Genomic DNA, 23,191 nt, shown 5'->3' on the forward strand with positions numbered 1-23,191 from the left:
TTAGCTGAAACAAAAAAAAAAACACGTATTTCTTCCATTGGGCCCCACTATACACCTGCCAAGTTTCATGGAAATCGGAAAGACACAGGGGTCAGATCCTCACTTCAATTTGTCCTCATCTTGACATTTGAGGGGGTTTTGCCCCCTAAAACCGTTTTTTAGCTGAAACAAAAAAAATCACGTATTTCTTCATTTGGGCCCGTTTATACACACACCTGCCAAGTATCATGGAAATCGGAGGGGTACACAGGGTCAGATCCTCACTTCAATTTGTCCTCATCTTGACATTTGAGGGGGTTTTGCCCCCTAAAACCGTTTTTTATCTGAAACAAAAAAACACGTATTTCTTCCATTGGGCCCCACTATACACCTGCCAAGTTTCATGGAAATCGGAAAGACACAGGGGTCAGATCCTCACTTCAATTTGACCTCATCTTGACATTTGAGGGGGTTTTGCCCCCTAAAACCGTTTTTTAGCTGAAACAAAAAAACACGTAATTCTTCCTTTGGGCCCCACTATACACCTGCCAAGTTTCATGGAAATCGGAGGGGGATACTTAGATAACCTGCCTTGTTAGTCTTACATTTTGTAATTATTTAACACTGCATATATTATAATGTTTTATTTTAATTTGTTGAACTGTAACTGTAGAACAATTGTATAATTTTTGTATAACATTTCTATCTTGTTATATGTGTTAAAGGTTTCATCCTGGAATGGAATGTCTCACATTTATGTGTGTTTTCATTTCCAATACATTCGAATGAATACATATTCGTTTCAATGGCATTTACAAAATCACTTCGGACATTTGTGCACGAGTGTGTTAGCCGATGCGTAGCAAAGTATTTTAGGAACAACACTTGAAAAAAATTCTTGTAGGACTAAGGTGTGGTAATATTATAATGGGATTGAGATACGAAACTCTAGGATCCGGATCCAGATCCGAAACTTTTGGACCCGGATCCGAAATTTTTGGATCCGGATCCGGAACTTTCAGACCCGGATCCGGATCCAGATCTGGAACTTTCAGATCCGCGGAACCGGAACTCTCGGATCCGGATCCAGATCCGAAACTTTCAGATCCGGATCCGGAATTTTCGGATCCGGATCCGTAACTTTTGGATCCGGATCCGAACGGATCCGGATTTTTCGGATCCGGATCCGTTTGGCCATCCCTAGTTTGAAGTTCCTGGAGGCTATGGGTTTTCCTTGATAAACATTACTTTTGGCATAACCCCAGAAGTAAAAATCTGGTGGGTTTAAGTCCGCAGAACGAGGTGGCAACAAGCCCTTAGAAATGATTTTATCTCCGAAAACCCCTTGCAGTAACTTAATGGACTGCCTGGCTGTATGTGCGATCGTGCCATCTTGTTGAATCCAAGCATTACTAATTTCGTCCTCAGCTCCCCATAAACTGGTGAATAATTTCACAATAATGAGCTGAATTTATTATTTCTGCGAAGAATATTGGGGAGACTATTCTCCTGGATATTGCAATCCACACCCTCAATCTTCTGGTCATGTAGAGGAATTTCATGTACAGCAAGGGGGTTGTTGGCAGACTATAAATGTGAGTTCTGTACCATGATAAATGGAACAATGCCTTATCGGTATACAAAATATCGTCAGAATTGTCCACTAGAAACTGTTGAAACCATTCATAATATTGAATTCGCTTTCTACAGTCTGTAGCCAATAACTTTTGAACCGCTTTCACTTTATATGGGATGAGACAGCTTCTTACGGACTGCCTTGTGTGCAGTTGCAACACCGATGTTTTTCTGTTGGGCTTGTTGGGACTACGTTGCATAGGAGCTGATATGTCTTGCAATTTTTCTTCATTCAGTACTGATGGTCTACCACTTCGCTCATAGTCCTTTACCGATCCCATCTCCCTAAATTTCTCGATTAGCACTCGTACACTATGTCGATTACGAACCGGTATACCTGGAAATTAACAGAAAACTGGTCTTTCACTGTCTGTGTGTACTCACCATGCTCACGGAAGACATATTCAATGAGAAATATTCGCTGTTCTAATGTTACCACCATTCTGAGCGCACACGAAAAGACACGGTCTCAATCGTTCAAACGCGACGAACGCACAATGAACAACAACAGAACCAGACACACCTTCTCATCTGAAAGCACCAGCCTGACTGGCTCTCTGAAGCAAAGTGCACACAACGCAGTACCAACCTTTGCAGAAAACATTACTCGCAGAACATGGAATACAATCCCTCAACATATAATCGTGTTTATACGCGTATAAGTGTATAACTAGGTAGTTACTTTTCAAACACACTGTATTTTCGATTTACTACAAAAAAAGATACAACTTCTTCCTACTGAGATTTGGAGCTGCTGATCATGCAAGAAGGGGGTTTATTGAATTTATTTTGTCCTCTAGTAGGTAGGGAATTTGACTGCCATGTGGGAGACCCAGGTTTGATTCCCAGGGTGTGTGATCTAAGGTCAGAATTTTTCTGGCCTTGTCCCCACATAAAGTGGATCTGGGGCTCACCCAGCCTCGAATCAATGGTACCTGGGGGCAACTGTGGAGGGGGTGGGGCAGGGCCTACCACAGCATCTCCATTTAGTTGAACAAGGTTGTTTAGTGCACAGATATGCTAATCAAGACTCGACTAAAGTGGAATCCGAACCACTGCCAATATGCCTGCATGGGGAATCGAACCTTGCACTCCTTGATTATGAGGTGAGCATAAATCACTACATTATCTTTTCCTTTCAATCCCTATCGTAACTTTTTTCGTACAGCTGTTGATGCGATTCAGGCAATATGGTATCTTTTATTTTCTATGAGCTATATTTTAACATATAAAAAATACTGCTCCTACAAATTCAATTATTAACACTAGAACCACGGGCTTTTTTTTATAACTAGAACCGCGACAGCGGTCAAATTGACCGCCATGGAAAAAGTGGGTTATATTTATAGTTTTGTTAATATTTTTTTTAATTGTTTCAGTACACATCTTTAATTTCACAGAAATGAATACATGACCCCGTTCTTGTTTTCACAAACATGAATACAAATAAAAATTAAAATTATTTCATGCAATAACAATAAATTTATTTATTTGGCATCATCTGCAATGCAATTGGTGGAGTATTTTTTAACAATTTTTACACATTTTCCACATCCTGCTTTTCCACACTGCTCACTTAAGTCTCCTGTCTTGTTTCTGCATTTGGATGTTTGGCATTGTCAACGCTGTCGTTTTCCTGGAGGCTCATAGGAGACAATCTGTAGATTGGGCTGTGGGATTCTGTTGCTTCCTTCTCGGAGTTCTTCAGAAAGTTTCATCAGGAACAAGTGACGACCAAAATTTTCGCCAGTTGTACTCTTGTACAAAATATATGCATTGAGAGCGGCTATAACCTGACAAGTCCCAATATGCACAGATCGCTGCGGAGCACTTCCTATTACGTCATCCTCCCCACCACTCTTCTACTCACTGGACTGGCCTTGAGAGTACCAGTGGTGCAAACTCAGCAAAATTAAGCTAAAACAAATATGACAAACAATTTTCACTGTTTAGCATGACTGTGCAGGCTCATATTATATCAGTGGTTCATTTTATTTAATCTGGCCTTTGAAAATGCATGTGGTGCACGGATCATAAACTGTAGTATTACGCACGTGCGTTAAGGTTTATAATGAAGAGAAACTATAGGGCGAATGACTGAATGCGACATTGAGCAGTGGCCTTTTTTTTTTTTTTTTTAAAGCCGAGTGGGGTGGTGGTTCTTTTGTTTATCGTACAACAATCACTAGGAGAAGGCAATCTGAGTGATAACACACTTGCCTGTGTTCTTTTCTAAAGCATTGAAATGTTCTTGCTTACTCTTGCTGCATATTTTTCAAATGCAAGCTCCTCTTTTATATCTTATCGATATCAGTATGTGAACAATATTTCACCGTTGTTTAATCCAATCTTTCTTTATCTAACGTCACAACTGCAGGCACTATTTTCACCCCTGTCTGACCCCATCATTCGTGTGGAAGAGGTTCTTGTTTTCGGAGGCATTTCTCTGCTGTTGAAGTGGTGTGTTTCTTGTGTGTGAGAACAATAGTGAGTGCGTGAGGCAAATTATGTGACTGCTCTCTCTGAAAATCAAATTATGCCGGGTCCAACAAAATCCACAATCTGATCTGGAAAGCTCCTTAGAGGCCACAGAAATTGTTTACAATGTTGCAACATATTTGCAAAATCAGGAGTTAAATAAACTTAAGTATAATGTTGTCGAGTCCACAAGCGCCACCACGGGAGTATCTAAATGGATGGTTTCTCAAAAGAAGGAAAAAGAGTCGTTGGCAAAATGTGAGCTGAATTTCTGTACTCGGACAGGTAGAAAAGAGCCCAGGAAAAAGCAAATACAAGCAGATGATTTTGCTAAAGGTGCAATTAGGCGAAAAATCCACGAATTTTACACACTAAAGAAAGTAGTTCCAACATTACGAAAACTCACTACAGCTAAAGAGAAGACGACATATTAGCTTGTAGCAGTGAATATTTATGCTGTCTTTTAAGGTATATAGGGTTTAGATGGAGAAAATGTCAGTCAAGGAGAAATATTCTGATTGAAAATCCTAACATTGCTGAGTGGCGTGCACAATATTTAAGGGACATTCATGACTACAGAAAACAAGGTAGGCCAATTGTGTATGTTGTTGAGACCTACATTCGCGCATCACATTCAGTATCAGCATGTTGGCAAAGTGAGTGTGAAATAGGGGTAACTGAAGCTATTGGAAAGGGGCCACGTCTTATTGTCGTCCACACAGGAGGGGAACTTGGGTTTGTTGATAATGCTCTATTAGTGTTCAAATCGAAGCAAAAGAGTGGAGATCATCATGATGACATGAATAAGAGAAATTTTTCAAAATGGGTCGATCAAAAACTGTTACCTAATCTTCCAGAAAACAGCGTTGTTGTCGTTGATAATGCTAGTTATCACAACGTTCAAATCAATAAAAAAACATCTATGTCTTCACTTAAAAGCGACATGGTACAGTGGCTCTCGGCGACAGACAGACAAGCCTGCAAACGAAACTGACATTGATGCGTGGAATAGAGTTAAAGCATTGTGGAGAATGAAAAAAAAGGCAATTGTACTTAAAAATTCAAAGTGTACCTTATGCGAAACAGTATGCGATTGACATGAAATTTAGAAACGCAGGGCACACCATCATACAACTTCCGCCTTACCACGCAGACTTAAATCCCATTGAACTTGTGTGGGGGGAAATCAAGGGTAAGGCAAGGGAATGCATTTCGGATTCACTGGATGCAAAGAAAGAATTGCTGGGAAAATTATTTAGTGTATTCTGTACAGAAATGGATAAAATGTTGTGAACACGTGAAAAAACATTGAACATTCTTACTTTGAAAGAGACAGACTTATGGACGAGTGTAGATGATCTGATAATTGGACTTGGTGAAGCCGATTCAGATACAGACACAGATTCATCGGTAGACACAGACTCGGATGAGTGGGAGAGTGAAACTAAAGAAGAACTGGAAAACATTTAGAAGGTGAGCTTAGTTCTATCGTTTATATATTTTTCATTTTTCTATCGTTTTATTTCATACATTTCCGATGCTGGTAAGAAACATCTCTAATATAACTTAATGCATTTAAGGTTTAAAGGCAAAATATCAAAATGTATTTAGAATTTATCGTAATCAATAGGTAGCGTAGGTGAGGGGATACTAATTCATGCCTTTCACATTCAAATTTCGTTGAAAATCCTCAGACCATTCCGCTCCCTCCAGGTTGCAACACTGCGAACCAGCGTTGCCACGGAGAATGGAGTGGGGAAATGTGGTGTGAGGTGCACAATCAATGGATTGCAGCATCTTGTTTTTAAACTTGTCAAGTTATAGGTCCAAAATGTTGTAGAAGACATGAACTGGCCATCTTCGGGATGTTGCTTTTACGGAAAATTTACGAGCCATCTGATCGACTACATCTACACCAAACTGTGCTGTTGTAAAAGCTGAGTTTCAGGGAGTTTCTTTACACCACCACCAATACACATGTTTGAATGCATGGAACTGAGAATTAGAATGTTTTTGTTTCTCTTTCCTTGGTACACAGTGAGTGTGCTGTCAGCACTACTCAGAAGAACTGTAGAATACCTGCTGAGGCACTTCTTTTCTTGAACGTCTTATTGTTCCAACCAAGGTAGTGTTCTTAGTTTTCAGAGAGTTTTTTTGACGTAAGGAAATTATCTGTTGTGACATTTCTTCTTTTTCCAACAAAGGGTTCCATCAAGCAAAGTACAACATATTCTGCAACAGGCTGATCTGCTGGGCGATCTTCATCTTTACCCAAATAAGGGAAACCATTTATCTGGTACTTACTGTCGACATCAACTGCAAGCCAGAATTTAATGCCGAACTTGGCTGGTTTATTTGCCACGTATTGCACAAATCAACACCTAACTTTTGTAGGAAATAGCTGTTCATCTACAGTGATGTATGCTCCTGGTATGTAATTTCTGCCACAATTTTCAATGAAACAATTCCATATTTCGGAAACATGCGCAAACTTGTCACTTTTTATGCATTCGGACCTTGTTGTTTTATGATCAAAGTGCAGATATCGCATTATTTCACGAAATCTGTCCGTAGCCATGGTTTCACGAAAAAATGGTGGTGCCCAGGTACTGTCCCACAAACTGTTTAATTCAAGACTTTTCACACAATGTGTTCCGCGAGCATACAAAATTGCGGTAAATGAATCAAGTTCCTGTAATGTAACAGACCAGTCATTTCCTCCAGTTAGGTGATGAGCTGCTTCAGTGCAGGATTTTATGTGACGAAGCATCCTCTCATTCACAAAAAGACGCCATGCACTTGAAACCTTTCCTTGAAGGATATTTCGTTTAGCAAATCCTGACGGGCCAGGCTTTTTCTTGTAAAACATTATGTGCTGGATGCCTACCAGGAACATTTACATCGGCATCAATTACAGTCCATTCGCTTCCATCTTTAGATCTGTATTTCATTCCAGATAGAAAAGGAGACTCACCTGGAGACAGTGGTTTTTCTTTTTGCTCCCCGTTTAACTGTAGAAACGTGCTGCTTCATTTTCTTCATCTTCTGATGAATGGTTCGATTCAATGTCTTGTTCTAGTGGAACAAAATCGGGATCCTCTTCACTTTCACCTCCATCGATATAATCAGCATCTATGTCCTGAATTGAGTCTAAATACTTTGATATATCTTCAGCTGATAGTCCACGTTCAGCCATTTTTAGAGCACAATAATCACTCACGTGTGCGAGAAACAAATATCAAGAACAGACAACAAACAAAGACAGTGCTTGCAAAGTTTCGCAACTCCCTATTCGGCTCAAACAAAGAGATTGAACATTCACCTGTAAGCTGCTGCCACCTACTGATAAATCTAATAAATGACACACCAGGTGGCAGTAGCTTGAAGGCGAATTTTGTAATACATCTCCCAAAAGGAGGTTTGCATTTTTCTGTTTACCTTTGCATAAAAAATGGAGGGTAATGCACAGCAGTCATTTTGACCACTCCCGCGGTTGGAGGTATTTCAATGAATAACTACATAATAAATTTATTTTTTAAAATTTTTAATTCAAAAATATATTCTCAACGTAAAAAGAACAAAAGTCAAGGAATTTCAGATGATTCGAAGATATATTAACGTCTAACCAGCAATTTGAAATTCAACAGTGGTCGAAATGACCGCTTCCTCGGTTCTAGTGTTAAACTGGATGGTATTTTTTTTTACAATAAAGTGTAGCAGTAATATTTTTATACTGCTCTTTATTCCAAAGCAAGATGCACAATAATATCTACAGAAGAAAAATTGTATTTTGTTTGTGCCAATGCTTGATTGCTCTCAAGTTGCCTCATTGATTATGAAATAAGACAGAATAAATAAAATAAACTATTGTCATGCACTCCAATTTCTCCTAGATCCATACTTTTTCTTGTAACAGACACTCCTCTTGTGCCCAGTAGTGTTCTGAATTTTATTTTAAATCCTGAGCATTCTTGTGGGATTCTCCAGTGGCAATGCTGTCACCTTTTAATTTCCGGTGGAGGCAGGACTAAGGCCTGCCAAGCAGTTTGTTATTGTCAATGTTGGGTCAGCACATTGACTCCCATTGCTGCTATAATCTGTCCTAGACTAGTAGCTCCCAATTGCCCAAAAGATGTTGTCAACATAAATGTTTGAAGCTTCTACTTTGAACCTGGGACTGCTCATACCAAAAGAGCACTAACCATTCAGCTACATGAAAGCTCGTGGGAAATTATCAGGAGAAATGCCATGCTGATCAAGAATCAATGAAACTTATACAGGGTGGGGCAGAAAAACTTGATGATTTTTAAAATAATGTAACACAGTAAATAAAAAGAGTTCGCCTTTATTTACGTGCTAGCCTTAGTGATATGAATGCCATTATTATTGAAAAAATAAAATTATGATTTACATCAACATTAAGTGCGGAAAATAAAATCTTACAAATGGTGCCCACTTTGGTCCACACACTGCTGAAGTCTGTCGCTGAAACTTCTAATCACATTTTGCAGCATGTTTCTTGGCATGGAGGCTGCCTCGTGTTGAATCGCTGCCTTTGGTTTCGGTACGGAATGTGGTTTTTCGGCATACACTTTGCATTTTAAATAAGCCCAGAGGAAACGTTCCAGCGACAGACTCCTGCTGTGTGTGGACCAAAATGGGTGCCATTTGGAAGATGTTATTTTCTGCACTTAATGTTGGTATAAATTATAATCTTCATTTTTTCAATAATAATGGCATACATATGGATGTATGGCTAGCACATGAATAAAGACTAAGTCCTTTTATTTAATGTGTTATATTATTTTAAAAAATCATCAGGTTTTTCTGCTCCACCCTGTATGATATACAAGGGTTGGATAAAAAGTAATGGCAACACTGGTATAATTGGTACTTGACTGTATTGGCAGAGGAGCATGTTACATTCGTTCCATGTAATCGCCCCCATCTCTACGACTTTCTGCCACACGTATGGAAGGCGTCGTACACCGTCAGCACGTCCATCTCTGTCAATGTCCTGCAGTGACCACTCTATAGCACGTATGATGGCTTTGCACGTGTCGTAGTCCTTCCCACGCAGTGGTTCCTTCATTTTGGCAAAAAGGTCGTAATCACATGGACTCATATCAGGTGAATACAAAGGATGTTCCAGTACCTCCCACTGCCAGTTATGCAGAAGCGCCGTCAGTGTTCCCAGTGTGACACCTGGCATTGTCATGCAGGATGATGGGACACCGTGCCATCGCTTCCTCCTTAATGTGGGACGAAGGTGGTGTTGCAAGAAGGTGCAGTAGTAGGCTGCATTGACCATCTGCCTGGGAGGTACAGCATGGTGCAGGATTACCCCCTGGTTGTCGTAAGCAACAATAAACATCACTTTCACACCACCTTGTGCAGGGCGAGGAGAACCAGGGTGTTTCCATTCACTGGACTGCCGCTTCAAGCATGGTGTGTACGACCGAGACCAGGTTTCATCCATAGTCATGATCCTTCCCAGGAAGTCCTCACCCTCCCTCTGGTAGCGGTTCAGCAAGTGCGTAGCGATCCCATTGTTGCACCTCGGTGATTTCATGTGGTATCCAACATGCTGCGATTTTGTGGAACCAAAGAATGTCATGCAGAATGTGCAGCACCGTTTTGTGACACATGCCTATCTCCATGGCTAATTCTCGCGCAGTCCATCCGCGATCCACATGTAGCAGGAGCTCAATGGTGGTGGTGTCAGTTGGGGGGCGGTAGTGCATGGAATCCCTGCCTTCCCGAAACACTTTCACCCATCATGCCACTGAACGATACGGCAACACTGCATCACCACACGCTGTCCCTGCCAACATTCCTTTGCACTCTGACCACGTGCCACTTCAATTTTGATCCACACACGTTGTTGTTCTTGCCTAAACATATTGCTTCAGAGCACTGCTGTTTTTGATTTTTAACTGAATAACATTCAGCCGTTCGCACTCACAACACTTCCTCGTCTGACATTCCCTTATCAGCCACGAAACACTTGACTCACCCCTTTCACGTGACAGCAGTATTGCTACTACTTTGTATCCATGCTATGTACAACCGTAAGTAGCAGAAAATGCAAAATCATGTATCATACAAAGTTCTTTCAGCAAAAATTAGAGGTTGTGGAACTTTCAGCATATGATTCATTAATCCCAAAAAACACTAAATTTCTCCTGACCATTCATAGGGATGAACTTGCTATTTTGTACATGTATGTCTTGTCAGTTTAGTCAACATAACAAGTATAATAAATTTTAAAAATTTACAATACCTTTATTCAATAATATAAAAGGACAATATTTACATGTAACACTTATAACACAAAAGATGTATCCTTGATAAAAACTTCTGCCAAACCAGAAAAAAAAATTCAGACTATTATGAACACAAATACTAAAAAACATGAAATGAAACACTCAATGAGACTGAATTTTTGAAAAATGCTGCACCAGCAACTAAAATTATTTTGTAACAAGATACATTTTAATGCAAAAGTATATGTTCAGAGAAATTCTTCATAAGAACTTGAAACAACACAGACATAATTTCACATTTAATTATCAGTAATAATCAACTCATCGATGCCCCAATCCTCATAACTTCCATCTGGCAAATACCTTCTGATGATGATGGGGATTTTCCGTTGTTTCAGTTCTTTCATAGCTATCTGCAAAGGATCTGTTTCACCCTCCAACTCTACCATAACGGGAGCACACATTGCTATTTGTAGAGCTCTGGTTCCTAAAACCCTGGCACGTTCATACCTGGAACGAAGCAGAAAAATCAATTACATAACTTCAAATTTGCTAGTTAACATGTTTGAAACAAATACAAATTGCTACATACAATATTAAGGATGGGACCAATTAATCAGTACTCTATCGGTATTGGCCGATATAAGAACATTGGTGAAGTTATGGATTATTTTACCGATCCAATATATCGATAAATACCTTATAATTTAGTGCAAAATTCTGCCCTTTTGTTATAATTGTTATGGAAAATCTCCATGCCTTACTTTCTAAAACAGTAAATGTTTAAATATGCAACTTCTTTTGCACTGCAGTAACCTCAAAACATTTATTAAGAAGCTCTATGGGCCATTCAGGTTCTTCAAGGACCATTAGGAATTTTATATTGGATCAGTAGAATATCGGTAAATTTTATATCGATACTTTATTGGTATCAGCCAAAATTTCATATCGGCCCATCCCTATAAAATATTCTGCACTCATACTACCCTCCCACAGACCTATATGTTTGGTATTTTCTTATTTTTCATTGGTCATCTGTCTCCTTAGGATAATTATGATAAGGATGAATGAAGATTAGATCACTGTGGTGAAGTATACTCGGAACAGACTGAGACCTGGAACAACTGGTGGTGACATTGTGAACCAACCTCTCACCATGACTTAACACTCACACCCACATGAAATGTGATGTGTTGAATGGTACAGAACCAGGTGGACACAAGGAGTTATGAGGTACTGTAGTGCTTATGAGATCTGGAGAATTTGAGGATAATCCCACAAAAGAAGAGAAAATTTTATTGAATTCTGTGCAAAGCAGGAAAAGTTTATGTGATACCCACCCAAATATTAGTAAGTGTTTAGTACTCTTGGTCAGGCATGAAGGTAAAGTTTATACTTCGATGGTAAGAATAATACTATAACATTAAAAAAAATACATAATAGCACGTGTGCATATTACTCACTTGTGGTAAACTAAAGAATGTCTTTTTTTAAAAAAATGGGAATATGGGTATAAGGTGGAAATAACATGACAAAGATATTGAAGAGGGAGTCCCCAGAACAGGCCTCTTGGAACATATTTTAGAAAAATCCCATAAAACAAGAAAGAGGGAGGTTATTAGGAGAGATCACAAACCTATAAGTAGAAATGTTTACGAGGCCGCCTACATTTGTAAGTAAAGACACAAGAAAATGAACAGGGAAGATGGGAATGTTGACGAAATCTGGGTTAGAATGTTTAAAAGATTGGAAGAATGTAAAAAGAAAAACAGAATTGGTTTCCATGTTACGCCAGAGGTTTTCCGGGCAGCTCAGGAAACAGGAGACTTCGTGTTGGATATGACGTAGGCTTTGAAGGAAAGGAGGGGGGAGGGAAGCGGAAGTGGAATATGGCGACAACTTCCTGCATTCCGAAGAGAACCAGATACCATCATGGATGACTAGAGGCAAGTAGTTTTAACAGTTTAGGAGTAGACATTTTATTGCATCTTCGGGGTTGCTTAATGGGAGGGAAGTTTTTATCAAGGCTTAGACAAGATTTACAAATCATTTTTTATGTCCAAATGTACCTTTTAACCTAATCCTTGTTTTAAAATAAGTGACGCGGCATGTAGGATACTATTGCCAAGTGAAGCCTGAAGAAACGGAAAGTAGGAACCCTGAAACGTTGCTCAACCAACATAGAACTACTCGCTACACGTAAGTAAGCATTTTTAGCGTTTTTTAAGTTTTTTTAAAAAATACATTATTTAGTGTAACATTAAAAAAATATTAGCGATCAAAAACACAAATGCTACCAACATTTGGAGTGCAATAATTTAGAAGCTTGAAGATGATAATGTGGACTTTATTATTCTACAGGTTGTTGGTTGTGATGAAACTAATATTAATGTTGGCTCTTGAGGGAGACTCAAAAATTCTTCAAGAACCATGCTTGAAGGTCTAAACAGTGGTTATTTGTCTCAGCATTAATGAGCTACCACTTTGGCACCTGCCGCAAAGAATCCCTACACACAACAGGACCATATGCATTTTTGGTCCTTTAGGAAAAATACTCCATAATTGTGAGGACGAGCCAAATATCCCTGTAGATATTCCAATTTCACACATGCAAGATTTGATCTCATATCAGCAGCACCTTCAACAAATATGTCAAGCTGTCAACAAAAGCAAGTGCAACATGCCTTTAGGAAACAAAAGCTGGGAATATGATGTCATCCTTGGTGGCTTAGTATGGCCTGTCACCTGATTTGGCTTTACAGAAAACCCAACAGAATTTAACATCATCTTAAAATTCTTGTAGGCTTGTTGTGTATGTGTATGCCCGTTTGGTTCTCTGTAAAATCGAATCCAATGGGCAAAGATAGTGTAAGGCACTTGTTCCTGGCAAGGTACCTTAAAGAACTTTTGAAAACTGTAGTGGATAAAGTGATTGCCAGGATTTTTTTCTCCCCATCCAATCTGCCACTCAGTATGTTGACAGATATGAAGTGAGAAGGATTTTTGAAGCTCGGGCAAGAAAAATATCCTGTGAAGTGCCGATACGTATATTCAAAGTGCCAGACATAAATTTCATGGCAGAGGACTACAACAACACCTGAAATGTGTGCATTGTAGGGGTGTGCGGGACAATTTTTTGGGTCAGGATGGGAAAAATTTGCAATTTCCACAATTTTTGGGATGGGAAACGCATTTCTGGAATAAAAACTAAAAATTTCCGGTAAGTTCCAGAAACTTACAATGCAGAAAACACTGAGAATTAACAACTTTTTTAAATGACCATTAGGTATTTCCTGGCTGCTTGGGATCCCGAAAAGGTGGGAACTCATTTCCTGAAGTCGGGATCAGGATGGGACATTTTTTTCCAGATTCTGGTCCCAACTTTTCGGGATTCTGCACACCCCAAGTGCATTGAAACAGAGCCTCCTATAATTACCCAATTAAATTCTGACAACATTGATAAGATGGTGAATGACTGCAATATTGCTGAAACAGCAACTGCTCACTTCCCATGTCACACTCAATCAGTTGAGACACTTGTTACAATGATGGGCAGATTCTGTTTGCAGTAAAAGAGCAAGGGATGCTCATATCACATCTAAACTTCATGCATGGAAGTGATTGCTATCCTATGAGAAGAAATCTGATCACTTTGCACAAAGAAAGTAAAATAAGAGGGGGGGACAACAAGTGAGATAGGAAGGAAATTGCTGGCAACCATTTCCATGTGGTGGCAGGTTCTGACTTGGTGTAACCTACAACATTGACTACACAACACCCCACCACATGTGTGCATGCATACATATTGGTCTCGTTACTGCATTTGTTTTTAGTTACAACCACTTTAAATCCTTTCTTTTCACCACAAAAGTTGCAGTTTGCGAAAATATGTATTTCTACAAAAAAATTCATCAGGTAATTAACACACACAACCACTTAAGTGACAAAGTAATGATATCTAGTGACATACATAATCCCAGTCTGCAATCTAATAAAACCAATAGTTTCCGAAGACCAAAATGCAATAAGGCAAGATACGGATCAAAATCCGTCATTTCTGGCAAATAAGAATCAAAATTGCAAAAAGGAGAGTAATTTGGCCAAATTTAAATGACAGATTAGGCCATTAATCTATGAATACAGACACCGTGCCTCATGTACTTCATTGCCTCCTTCACATAACGTAGTTGCAAAATTGTTTATTTCCTTTTATTTCTTATGCTTGTCAATTATATAAATTTGTAGTATTCCAGATTATGTATATTTATAAACAAATAGCATAACCGTACATTAATTTATGTAGGACAAAAAGCTGTTTTTATTGTTACAGCGTCAATGTAAAATAAACTGTAAGCTTAAGTGTAACCCTACTTCAAATAATAAATAATAATTATTATTATTTGTGTATTTCTGTCCAATTTAGAGGAAAAAACCCTTGTTAATTTATTTAAAGAAACTTACTTTGTCATATATGGTGTAGTAATTCTCTTTGCCTTCTGTACACCTTCTCTTGAATCACCTGGGGCAAGAATATCTATATTTTCGCCTTCATCCTACAAAAAGAAAGTAAAATTAACTAAATTCATATACTGAGTACTTTTAAGTAGGGGATGGTTTCTCAATGTCTGGTAACTTTTTGGTTTGTCAACTACCAATTAAGAGTTCACCTAGAGTTTTAACTAGCACCAGGATTTTCAAGGTAAAAATTAGATATGGTTGGTTGACTATATAGGTTGGGCATGCAACGATTGTGAATTGCTCTGTCATCTAGGGGGTCTCAATTCAACCCAAATTTCTCCTTGTGTTTAAAAGGTACAATTACAATAATGTATGTGTGGCTGTTGAAATTCGTAATGTACATTGTACATACAAAAACTCATGCATGTATATTAAGTGTTATTACAAAGCAATATGTGTAAGGGGCATAGACATACCCAGATTTCTTTCCTGGGACAATGGGGAGGGGGCACTTTTCCAGGGAGAGAAAGGAATAAGCACTTCTAAATTGTGGCAAAGTTTTATCTCGAATTATTTCAAAAGGGAATAACATTTATTTTACATTCTAATGTTAAAAGCACAATGAACAAAATTAAATGTCTCATCACTTGTTTTCCAGGAAAGGGGGGTAAGTGATTTTGTCCCATGCTGGATACGTCCTAGGTACGAAGAAGAAATTAATACACATTTGGCTTTTTCCTAAAAACATGCCAATCTCACAAAACACAAAATGATGTTAGGTAGTATAAATGTTTATGCTTTCTTGCAGAACAAAAGAGGTTTATGCTTTCTTACAGAACAAAAGAGAAAACACAAATATAATTATGAAATATATGCAGAAATTTTGCACGTGTTTTTTGCTACAAGCTGCATACATGCTTTGCGCATGTTTCTCACTCAGGAGAATGTAGCATACTTTCATTGAGCATTCACTGTTTGCAGGTAACATTATCCAGTTTCTGTACCAGACGATGATACAAAAAGTAACAATTTTTAATATGCATTTTAGGATAATGCAAAAATAAAACAGAATATATGGTAAAATTGTTGTAAATAAATGGTGATGATAATAATCAGGAAATGCATTTATATGTTAATCCATATATATGCATGAAGCTGAGATCAGTTATATTTTGTATTACCTTTGCGCAACATGGCATGTAGACTCGAAAAAGTCAGTTTTTATTTTCATATTTCAAGACATTTCTCAACATATACTCCCTATTCGCACAATAGGTACATGTCCCTGTGTGATGGAAAGTATTGGGTGAATTTCTTGCAAATAACTGACAAAGTCTGAAGTGTCGTTAGACAAACAAAAGTTTATGACCTATTTTATACTCCAATTGCGTTAATTACAAGTTATCTGCCATCCAAACAATTATCATTCTTTTTACTTCCAGACCGTTTGCTTTCGCCATTGTAAAACACTTGAAATTCCAGATTATTACAATTTTGTCAATGTTTGAAGAGAGTCCCACCCCACCTACGCTACTAGTTGCATGCAGGCGAAGTTCTACCCTTAGGCCACAGGGTCACGTGCCCCTCCATCCATTATGTATCTAAAAAAAACTACAATTATAACAATTTATGCTTGTTTGCAACACTTGTATTTTATTTGCTTTGACGCACGCACTCTTTATTGGAGCGAAGACGGCTACGGGTTGGACGAAACTTGGCAACATAGCAAGGTTCACATTCTGGCTGCGGAGTTCCTGCCTTGCTGCTTTAAGATCATCCCTCTTTGATCCCTCCATTCTGACTTGCGGGAGAGATCTGGGGGGTTATGGGTGTTTTCATTGTGAATGGTCACAATATCGCTGAGACCCAACACTTGCGGTGGTTTTTCATTTTCCCGATAGATGGTGGCTGGGTTCATTTGCTGTACCTTACGGAACAAAAGGAATGAAGGGGGGGGGGGGTGACTTTGGAAGACGGAGCTGGGGAAGTTTTGTCGAGGTTCGATGTACTTTGAAAAATTTTCATAAACTGCTGTTATTTAGTAACTTTTTTACTGATGTGTTACCGTGCACGTGAAAGTAAAGCAAATGAATCAGGCGAGATATTGCAAAGGTCAAATTTTAAATCACCAAGACCAATTGTTGGCCAAAGAATTAGGCCTGCCAAAACCACAGCCTTGCCTAAATCAAGTGTTCAAAGATAAAAAACAGAACATACAACAGAAATTTTAATAAAAATATATACGAAAAGTGGGAGCAGATGTGTGGGTGTCCTGTAGCTAATTCCCACCCTTTTATTTTTTGTTTTTGTTTTCCGTGCATTTTATTCAACAGAAAAGACACACTGATTGAGAAATTTGCTACAGCCAAAAATATGAGAATAGAACTGATAAACAAGAAATATTATATAACAAGGTGTTTTCTAAAGTATTACATACTTTAATTTGATATATATTAAATGCCGCTGCCATTAGTTCAAAGATATAGCCTATATTTTGAATGTGCCCTACCCCTTGCAGACCTCACAAGCCGCCATTGGTTGCATGCCTGACAGCAGCGCCAGAAGCAACGATTTTGTGGCACACACACAGAATTCGCTTCTGGATTCTCAAGACAGTTACGGTAATAGTTACAATGTTGAGAGTGTATTTTATGTAGCTCTTGTAGTGTCTTATAGTATTAAAAAGATAAATGTTTACGATTTTAAGTCCTATTTAACTCCATATTTTGGTGAAAATAACTAAATATGTATTTACATAGTACATTTTTACTACATATAAATCAGTTCCCTGATAATGATAATAATAATAATAAAGTCAGCAGTAGGACAAACTCGTGACATAAAATGGAACACAAGCACTCACTGTCTGTAGATATATCAATTTTCCACTTGAGGAGGACCTGTTTCACGATGGGACAGATGTCTCCAGTACTTGTGGTTAATCACACGAATGAGATTGAATTATGATTAGATGAAATTATGAAACACTCACAAAGAATACACATGCACAGGCCAGGACTCGAAAGTTAACTACTTAATGTGCACAGACATAGAACAACAGTTTCTCCCCAATTATATTACAATAACAATTACAGGCAAGAAAATAATGGCTTATCATATATGTTATTGTTATTTTTACTATTCAATTGATTATTGAACATCTAAACCTCCTCCCCTCAAACAAAGGTTTCTTGGAATGCCCATGGTCTGTACTAGTGTGTTGCAGGGAGAGCATCTTGCTAGAATGCCAAATAGTTCGCATGGACGAAGCTATAGTGTACAGAATTGAGAGCTTTTCGCTCAATTGATAACGTTCAAACAGGCAAAGCAAGTGGTATACACTCAAAGCCCAGTAGTACACTTAAACATAAAATGTCTGTGCTAGTGGGCCCTCAAATATGAATTGTGAAGTGAAACACACAGTGAAATGAAAACTTAAGTATACATAGTCATTATCTCCATGTTAAAATGTTGTTTAGTCTATCTCACCAATACAGTGATATGTGACAATGAAATAGACGATTGTCAGTTGAAACTGCCAGGACGAATATTTAACATATATGTCTCTACGATTATTGTCATATTAAAATGATGTGCCATTGTAAACTCTTGAGTGTAGCACGGTTGAGGATGGGAGACTAGAATGAGTACGAGCTCCCATGCAGTTTTTAGTCTGTACAGAGTAACCATAATGGGGACCGTTTACCCACCGTACTCCCTCGAGAATTATGTTGAACTTTGTATTAATCAACAGATTTTGGTGTTTTATGTACTATAAAATTAGTACCAGCATGCAGAAAACACAAATAATGGAGATATTTGATCACAAAGTATGACCTGCGTAAGCAAAAACCTGCCATTTCGGAGTGCTTTTGCTGCTTTTTATTATTAAAACCCTTTGTATGCACACTCAAATAGCTAAAGAACACGTTGATAATAACTATTGCTACCAAACCTAGCAATCCTGACCTAACTATCTAAAATTATAGTTGCTGTTGAGTCATTCCATGCCAAATCAACACAGATATGTGCAATTTCCAACCTGACCATCTCCAATTTTCATGAAATTTGGGAAGTTAAAACTATGCATGGAACTTAGTAACTATGATTTTTTTTAGTATCGTTCGTCTTGCAATTGTTAAATTATTCAAGGTCAAAGTTTACATAAATTGCCCTTTTTGAGCCCGCTTAGCTATACTAAATGTGCTGTAACTCCGCCCCTATTTTGCCTAGGAAGCTCAAATAAAGCTTATTGTACAGGGAATTGAACAAGCTTTCCTGTGATATATAACAACTATACCTTTGGATAAAAATATAATTTTGTCACGTGACCTTGAATATCTCAAAACATGCCATCACCAAAAATCGTGAAAAAAATATATTTGGTCTCTCATGCCATACTCTAAAACATGTAAAAAAATCATTCTGGGACTGCAATGGGATCAGAAGATAGAAAATAATATGTGTAACTATGTGACTGATAAAAGCCTCATTACATGAACTATGACGAGTCAAAAGTCCCTTAATACCCCCTACAAAATGTAAAAGAGTTATCCTGGTCATGAAATAAATAGGCTAGGCACAGGGAGATCCCTAGCTGTGTGTGTGTGTCAAGCGCAAGTCTGGCATATTGCTGACCGCCATATTGAATTCAACGCAAACATTTCAAAGGAAAGGGGGGTGATGTGATATATGAAATCAGGCTAGAACTCCCCAAATTTCATGAAAATCTGAGATGGTCAGGTTATGGGATGTGTTGATTTCATATGGAATGACTCTGTTGCAGAATGTAGTTTTTGGTGCTATATTCAGTGGCACGAAGCCTTTGGGCTGTGCTTTTTCATGGTAAAGTAACACGATAAGGTAACAAATGTACTTTACTTCACAATAACACATTTCTGCAAGTTAAATTCAACTGAAAACGTTCATAAACAAAATCTTCATATACCATTTATTTCACTTTCTCTAGGGGGTACAGAGGGTCAAGGGTACCACCATAATGTCTGGCCACAGCTGATAACTAGTAGCATGTGGTGGGAAAAAATACACAAATAAATTGCCAGGGGCCACAAAATGTATATAACTCCACAAAAAAAAAATCACAGTGTTAAGTACACATTCCTAGTTTCAAAATACTTTGTGAACAGTTGTGAATATTAGTTAAATTACATACAAAAGAATGAGAGTTAATCATCATACTCAACGTACTTCTTGTTGGTCCAATTCCTCAATATTTTCATCTTCGTCAACTTCATCAAACTCATCTCCAATACTGAAAAATACAATGAAAAACAAATGAAGTAAATTTCACCTGCATATAATTTCAGTTCATTCCAATGCAGAAGATAAATATGCTAAAATGATGACAATTGTGTCCAAGTTAGATATGGCCACAGCAAAGCGAAAGTTATTTCTAACCAAGCAAGAACATGCAGTAACGATTCCAATATCATCATGATACATTTTGTCAGAGATGTGAATGCTTATACATGTAAGTATATTGTTATTAAGATACCCTGCACGGCCCATGTTCCTACTGTGTAATTCCGATATCACGACACACATGATTTTTCTACATTAATTGAATTCTACATATGTTTATCAGAATGTACTGAACAGGTCTTATGATAACTTGCTTCAGTAACGGTTCTGATCGTTTCCCAATTGTGTATTGCGGAACATAGTTGAAGGTGCCATTATGCTCTTTACATGAAAATAACTTCGATTTTTCACATTACGAGTAATTCTTTTGGGACCTTTCTTCCGTTGCGGAGCATAGAATATTTCGCGCACAGCTGTGGATCATCACACGTCGTGCTTGTATTTTGTCGATTTGGAGTGGGCATGCAGTGTTGCAACCTTCTTAACCGAAAAACACCTACTTTCGTGTTCATTATGTCATCACAAACCATTGACGGATAGCTCCAAAAGACATTCCCGATAGCCCCAAAAACCATTCACGATAGCCCCAAAAACCATTCACGTTAGCCCCACGAACCATTTCTGGCAAGGTTAGGTTAGGTAAGTATAGTTAAAAAAATAAAAATAAAAAAAATCTGGTAAAAAAAAGGCACGTTTGGAAACACTTCTTCCTCTTGCGAGACCGCGTGACTTTCAACACTCGCGACATCTGCTGGTTCATAATGGAAACAACGGCATAATGTTGTCGCTTCGCACAAAACGCTACTTTTATACATCAAAAGTGCTTATTTTCTGTTGTGCAGCATTCCATAGTGACAAAATACCTCCACGAAGTTTCATAAATGCAACAGAAACTCATTTCCGTAAGTAGTTTCTCCTGTAAATTTGAAGGAAAGTGTCTCCGATATAACAGACATTTACCAAAATATGCATGTTATGAACACCAGAATACACTCATTTATTGAATCATTCGTACATCCCCAAGTATATGTACTTATTGAATTTGATTGGGTGGGCACCCCTGTCGCCATCCCTGGTTTCCAACATCCTTCACTGAAAAATACCTACTACTGTGTTCGTCACTTGTGCAAATTGTACATTAGGTACTATTACAGTGTAACACTGACTACGGGGTTACGTCATCTAACACACGGAACATTGTGCTCTCATGCAGAAAGCAAATGGCAGCAGAAACAGCCTGTCGGACAGAGATTTTCGCAGAAAACAACATGTATTCGCATTAAAATGGATCAAAACTACATTCACGAACTTCCAAAACGCTACAGAAAATGATTTCCGTAAGTACTTTCTCCTGTAAATTTGAAGAAATCCATCACCCCTATACTATAATGTTACTGTACATTATGCACAGGTAGCTGAGGGATAGCCCCACGAACCATTTACGATAACATTACGTTAGGCAAGCATAGTAAAAAAAAAAATAATAAAAAAAAAAATTGAAAGACTGACAGGGGCTTACGTCATCAAACGTACACAGCATCCGGTTGTCGTAGGGCAAGGAAATGAAAGCAATGGCAATTGTGTGTCGGTGAGATATTTCTCTTGAAAAATACATGATTTCCTGGTCAAATATATTCCATGATGAAAGAAAATACCTTGACGAATGTTGAAAACCTTGCAGAAACTCATTTCCGTTAGTAGTTTCTTGTGTAAAATTGAAGAAATGTCTCCGATATAATGAACTGTTACCTATTTTTCTTTTATACTCATCCTTACCTATAACCACAATTTTATTCACTTTATCGGATTGGATCAAAAATACATTATTTTCTTTGGAGCGAATTTACAATATAGAGAAAGTCTCCAATTTTGTTAATTTTCGGTATACTAACTAATTTTGACATCCTAATCACGAATCTGTTGAAAAAAAACGGGGGTCACGTCTGAAAATTTGAAAAAAAGCCGATTGAATTTTTTTTATATATAGGTGTATATGCGTAGTTTTACGAACAAAAATGTAATCTCCTGTTTTACACGAAAATGATTTATGATGTTCAATTGTAGTACGATCCCTATTTTTTCGATGAATTTAGGGGTGAAATGAGTGCTAATGGAACCTAACCTAACCTCGTGTGAATGGTTCGTGGGGCTACCCATGGATGGTTTTTGGGGCTAACGTTAATGGTTTGTGGGGCTACCCGTGGATGGTTTTTGGTGCTAACGAACAATTTTTCATCAAAATGTACAATTTCCAGACGTGACCCCGGTTTTTTACAACATATTCGTGATTAGGAGGCCAAAATTAGTTAGTATACCGAAAATTAACGAAATTGGAGACTTTCTCTATATTGTAAATTCTTACCTTTTCTTTTACCCATTTCCTTTTCTTACCACTTTCTGACGAGGGTAGGAAGAGATCAACAGTGGCACATTTTTTTATGCTATATTTTCTAAGTGCAAACATAAGAATATAAAGTTTATACGTACTCTTCTGGTTCATACTCATCATCTGCCATTGCAATATTTGTATATATCTAGCTTAGCTAAGCTCCTCAGTTATAAAGGGACTCTTCAGCTTCAACGAAAACACGTTTGTTTAACTTGATCGTCTTCTCACAGATTACTACTCGTCTTTTCTTGCGTCTGCTTTATCGCACAACGCGCTACCAACAGACGTCACAAGTCAAAGCTTACGTTGTTAGCCTGTTGTGCGAAAAGAGATATACTTTACAAGTAAAAAAGGTAAAGCTAAAGTGGTCCCCTGTGCCCCACACTTTCTTGATCCTGTCATGAGTAGGGGTTATGTGATCAGCATCACTCCCCTGACCGCCTTTACCACCCCAGGGTTTTCCCCAGGTATCAATGTCATGCGATGCTGGGTGGGCGCCGGAGGCGCTTCCAACGTTAGAAAAATTCCCGAATTTGATCGAACCCGGGTTTTAGCATGGTAGTCACAGACGCGTTACGCGTTACCGACTGGGGCCGCGTCCGAA

The 23,191-nt window shown here is 38.2% G+C and overlaps 1 protein-coding gene across 1 annotated transcript; it reads right to left on the bottom strand.

The window, feature by feature from the left end:
* Positions 1–10,382: 10,382 nt before the first annotated feature.
* Positions 10,383–22,819, bottom strand: Polr2F (RNA polymerase II subunit RpII18). The gene is made up of 4 exons (XM_083139737.1): positions 22,686–22,819; positions 20,025–20,088; positions 14,820–14,911; positions 10,383–10,868 (listed from the first exon to the last, which is right to left on the bottom strand). The coding sequence occupies exons 1-4, from the start codon at positions 22,712–22,714 to the stop codon at positions 10,658–10,660; spliced, it is 396 nt and encodes a 131-aa protein (XP_082995863.1). The 5' UTR covers positions 22,715–22,819; the 3' UTR covers positions 10,383–10,657.
* Between the last annotated feature and the right edge of the window lie 372 nt (positions 22,820–23,191).

This window comes from Lepisma saccharinum, chromosome 18 (genome assembly GCF_977018435.1).
Source record: "Lepisma saccharinum chromosome 18, izLepSacc3.1, whole genome shotgun sequence".
NCBI lineage: Eukaryota > Metazoa > Arthropoda > Insecta > Zygentoma > Lepismatidae > Lepisma > Lepisma saccharinum.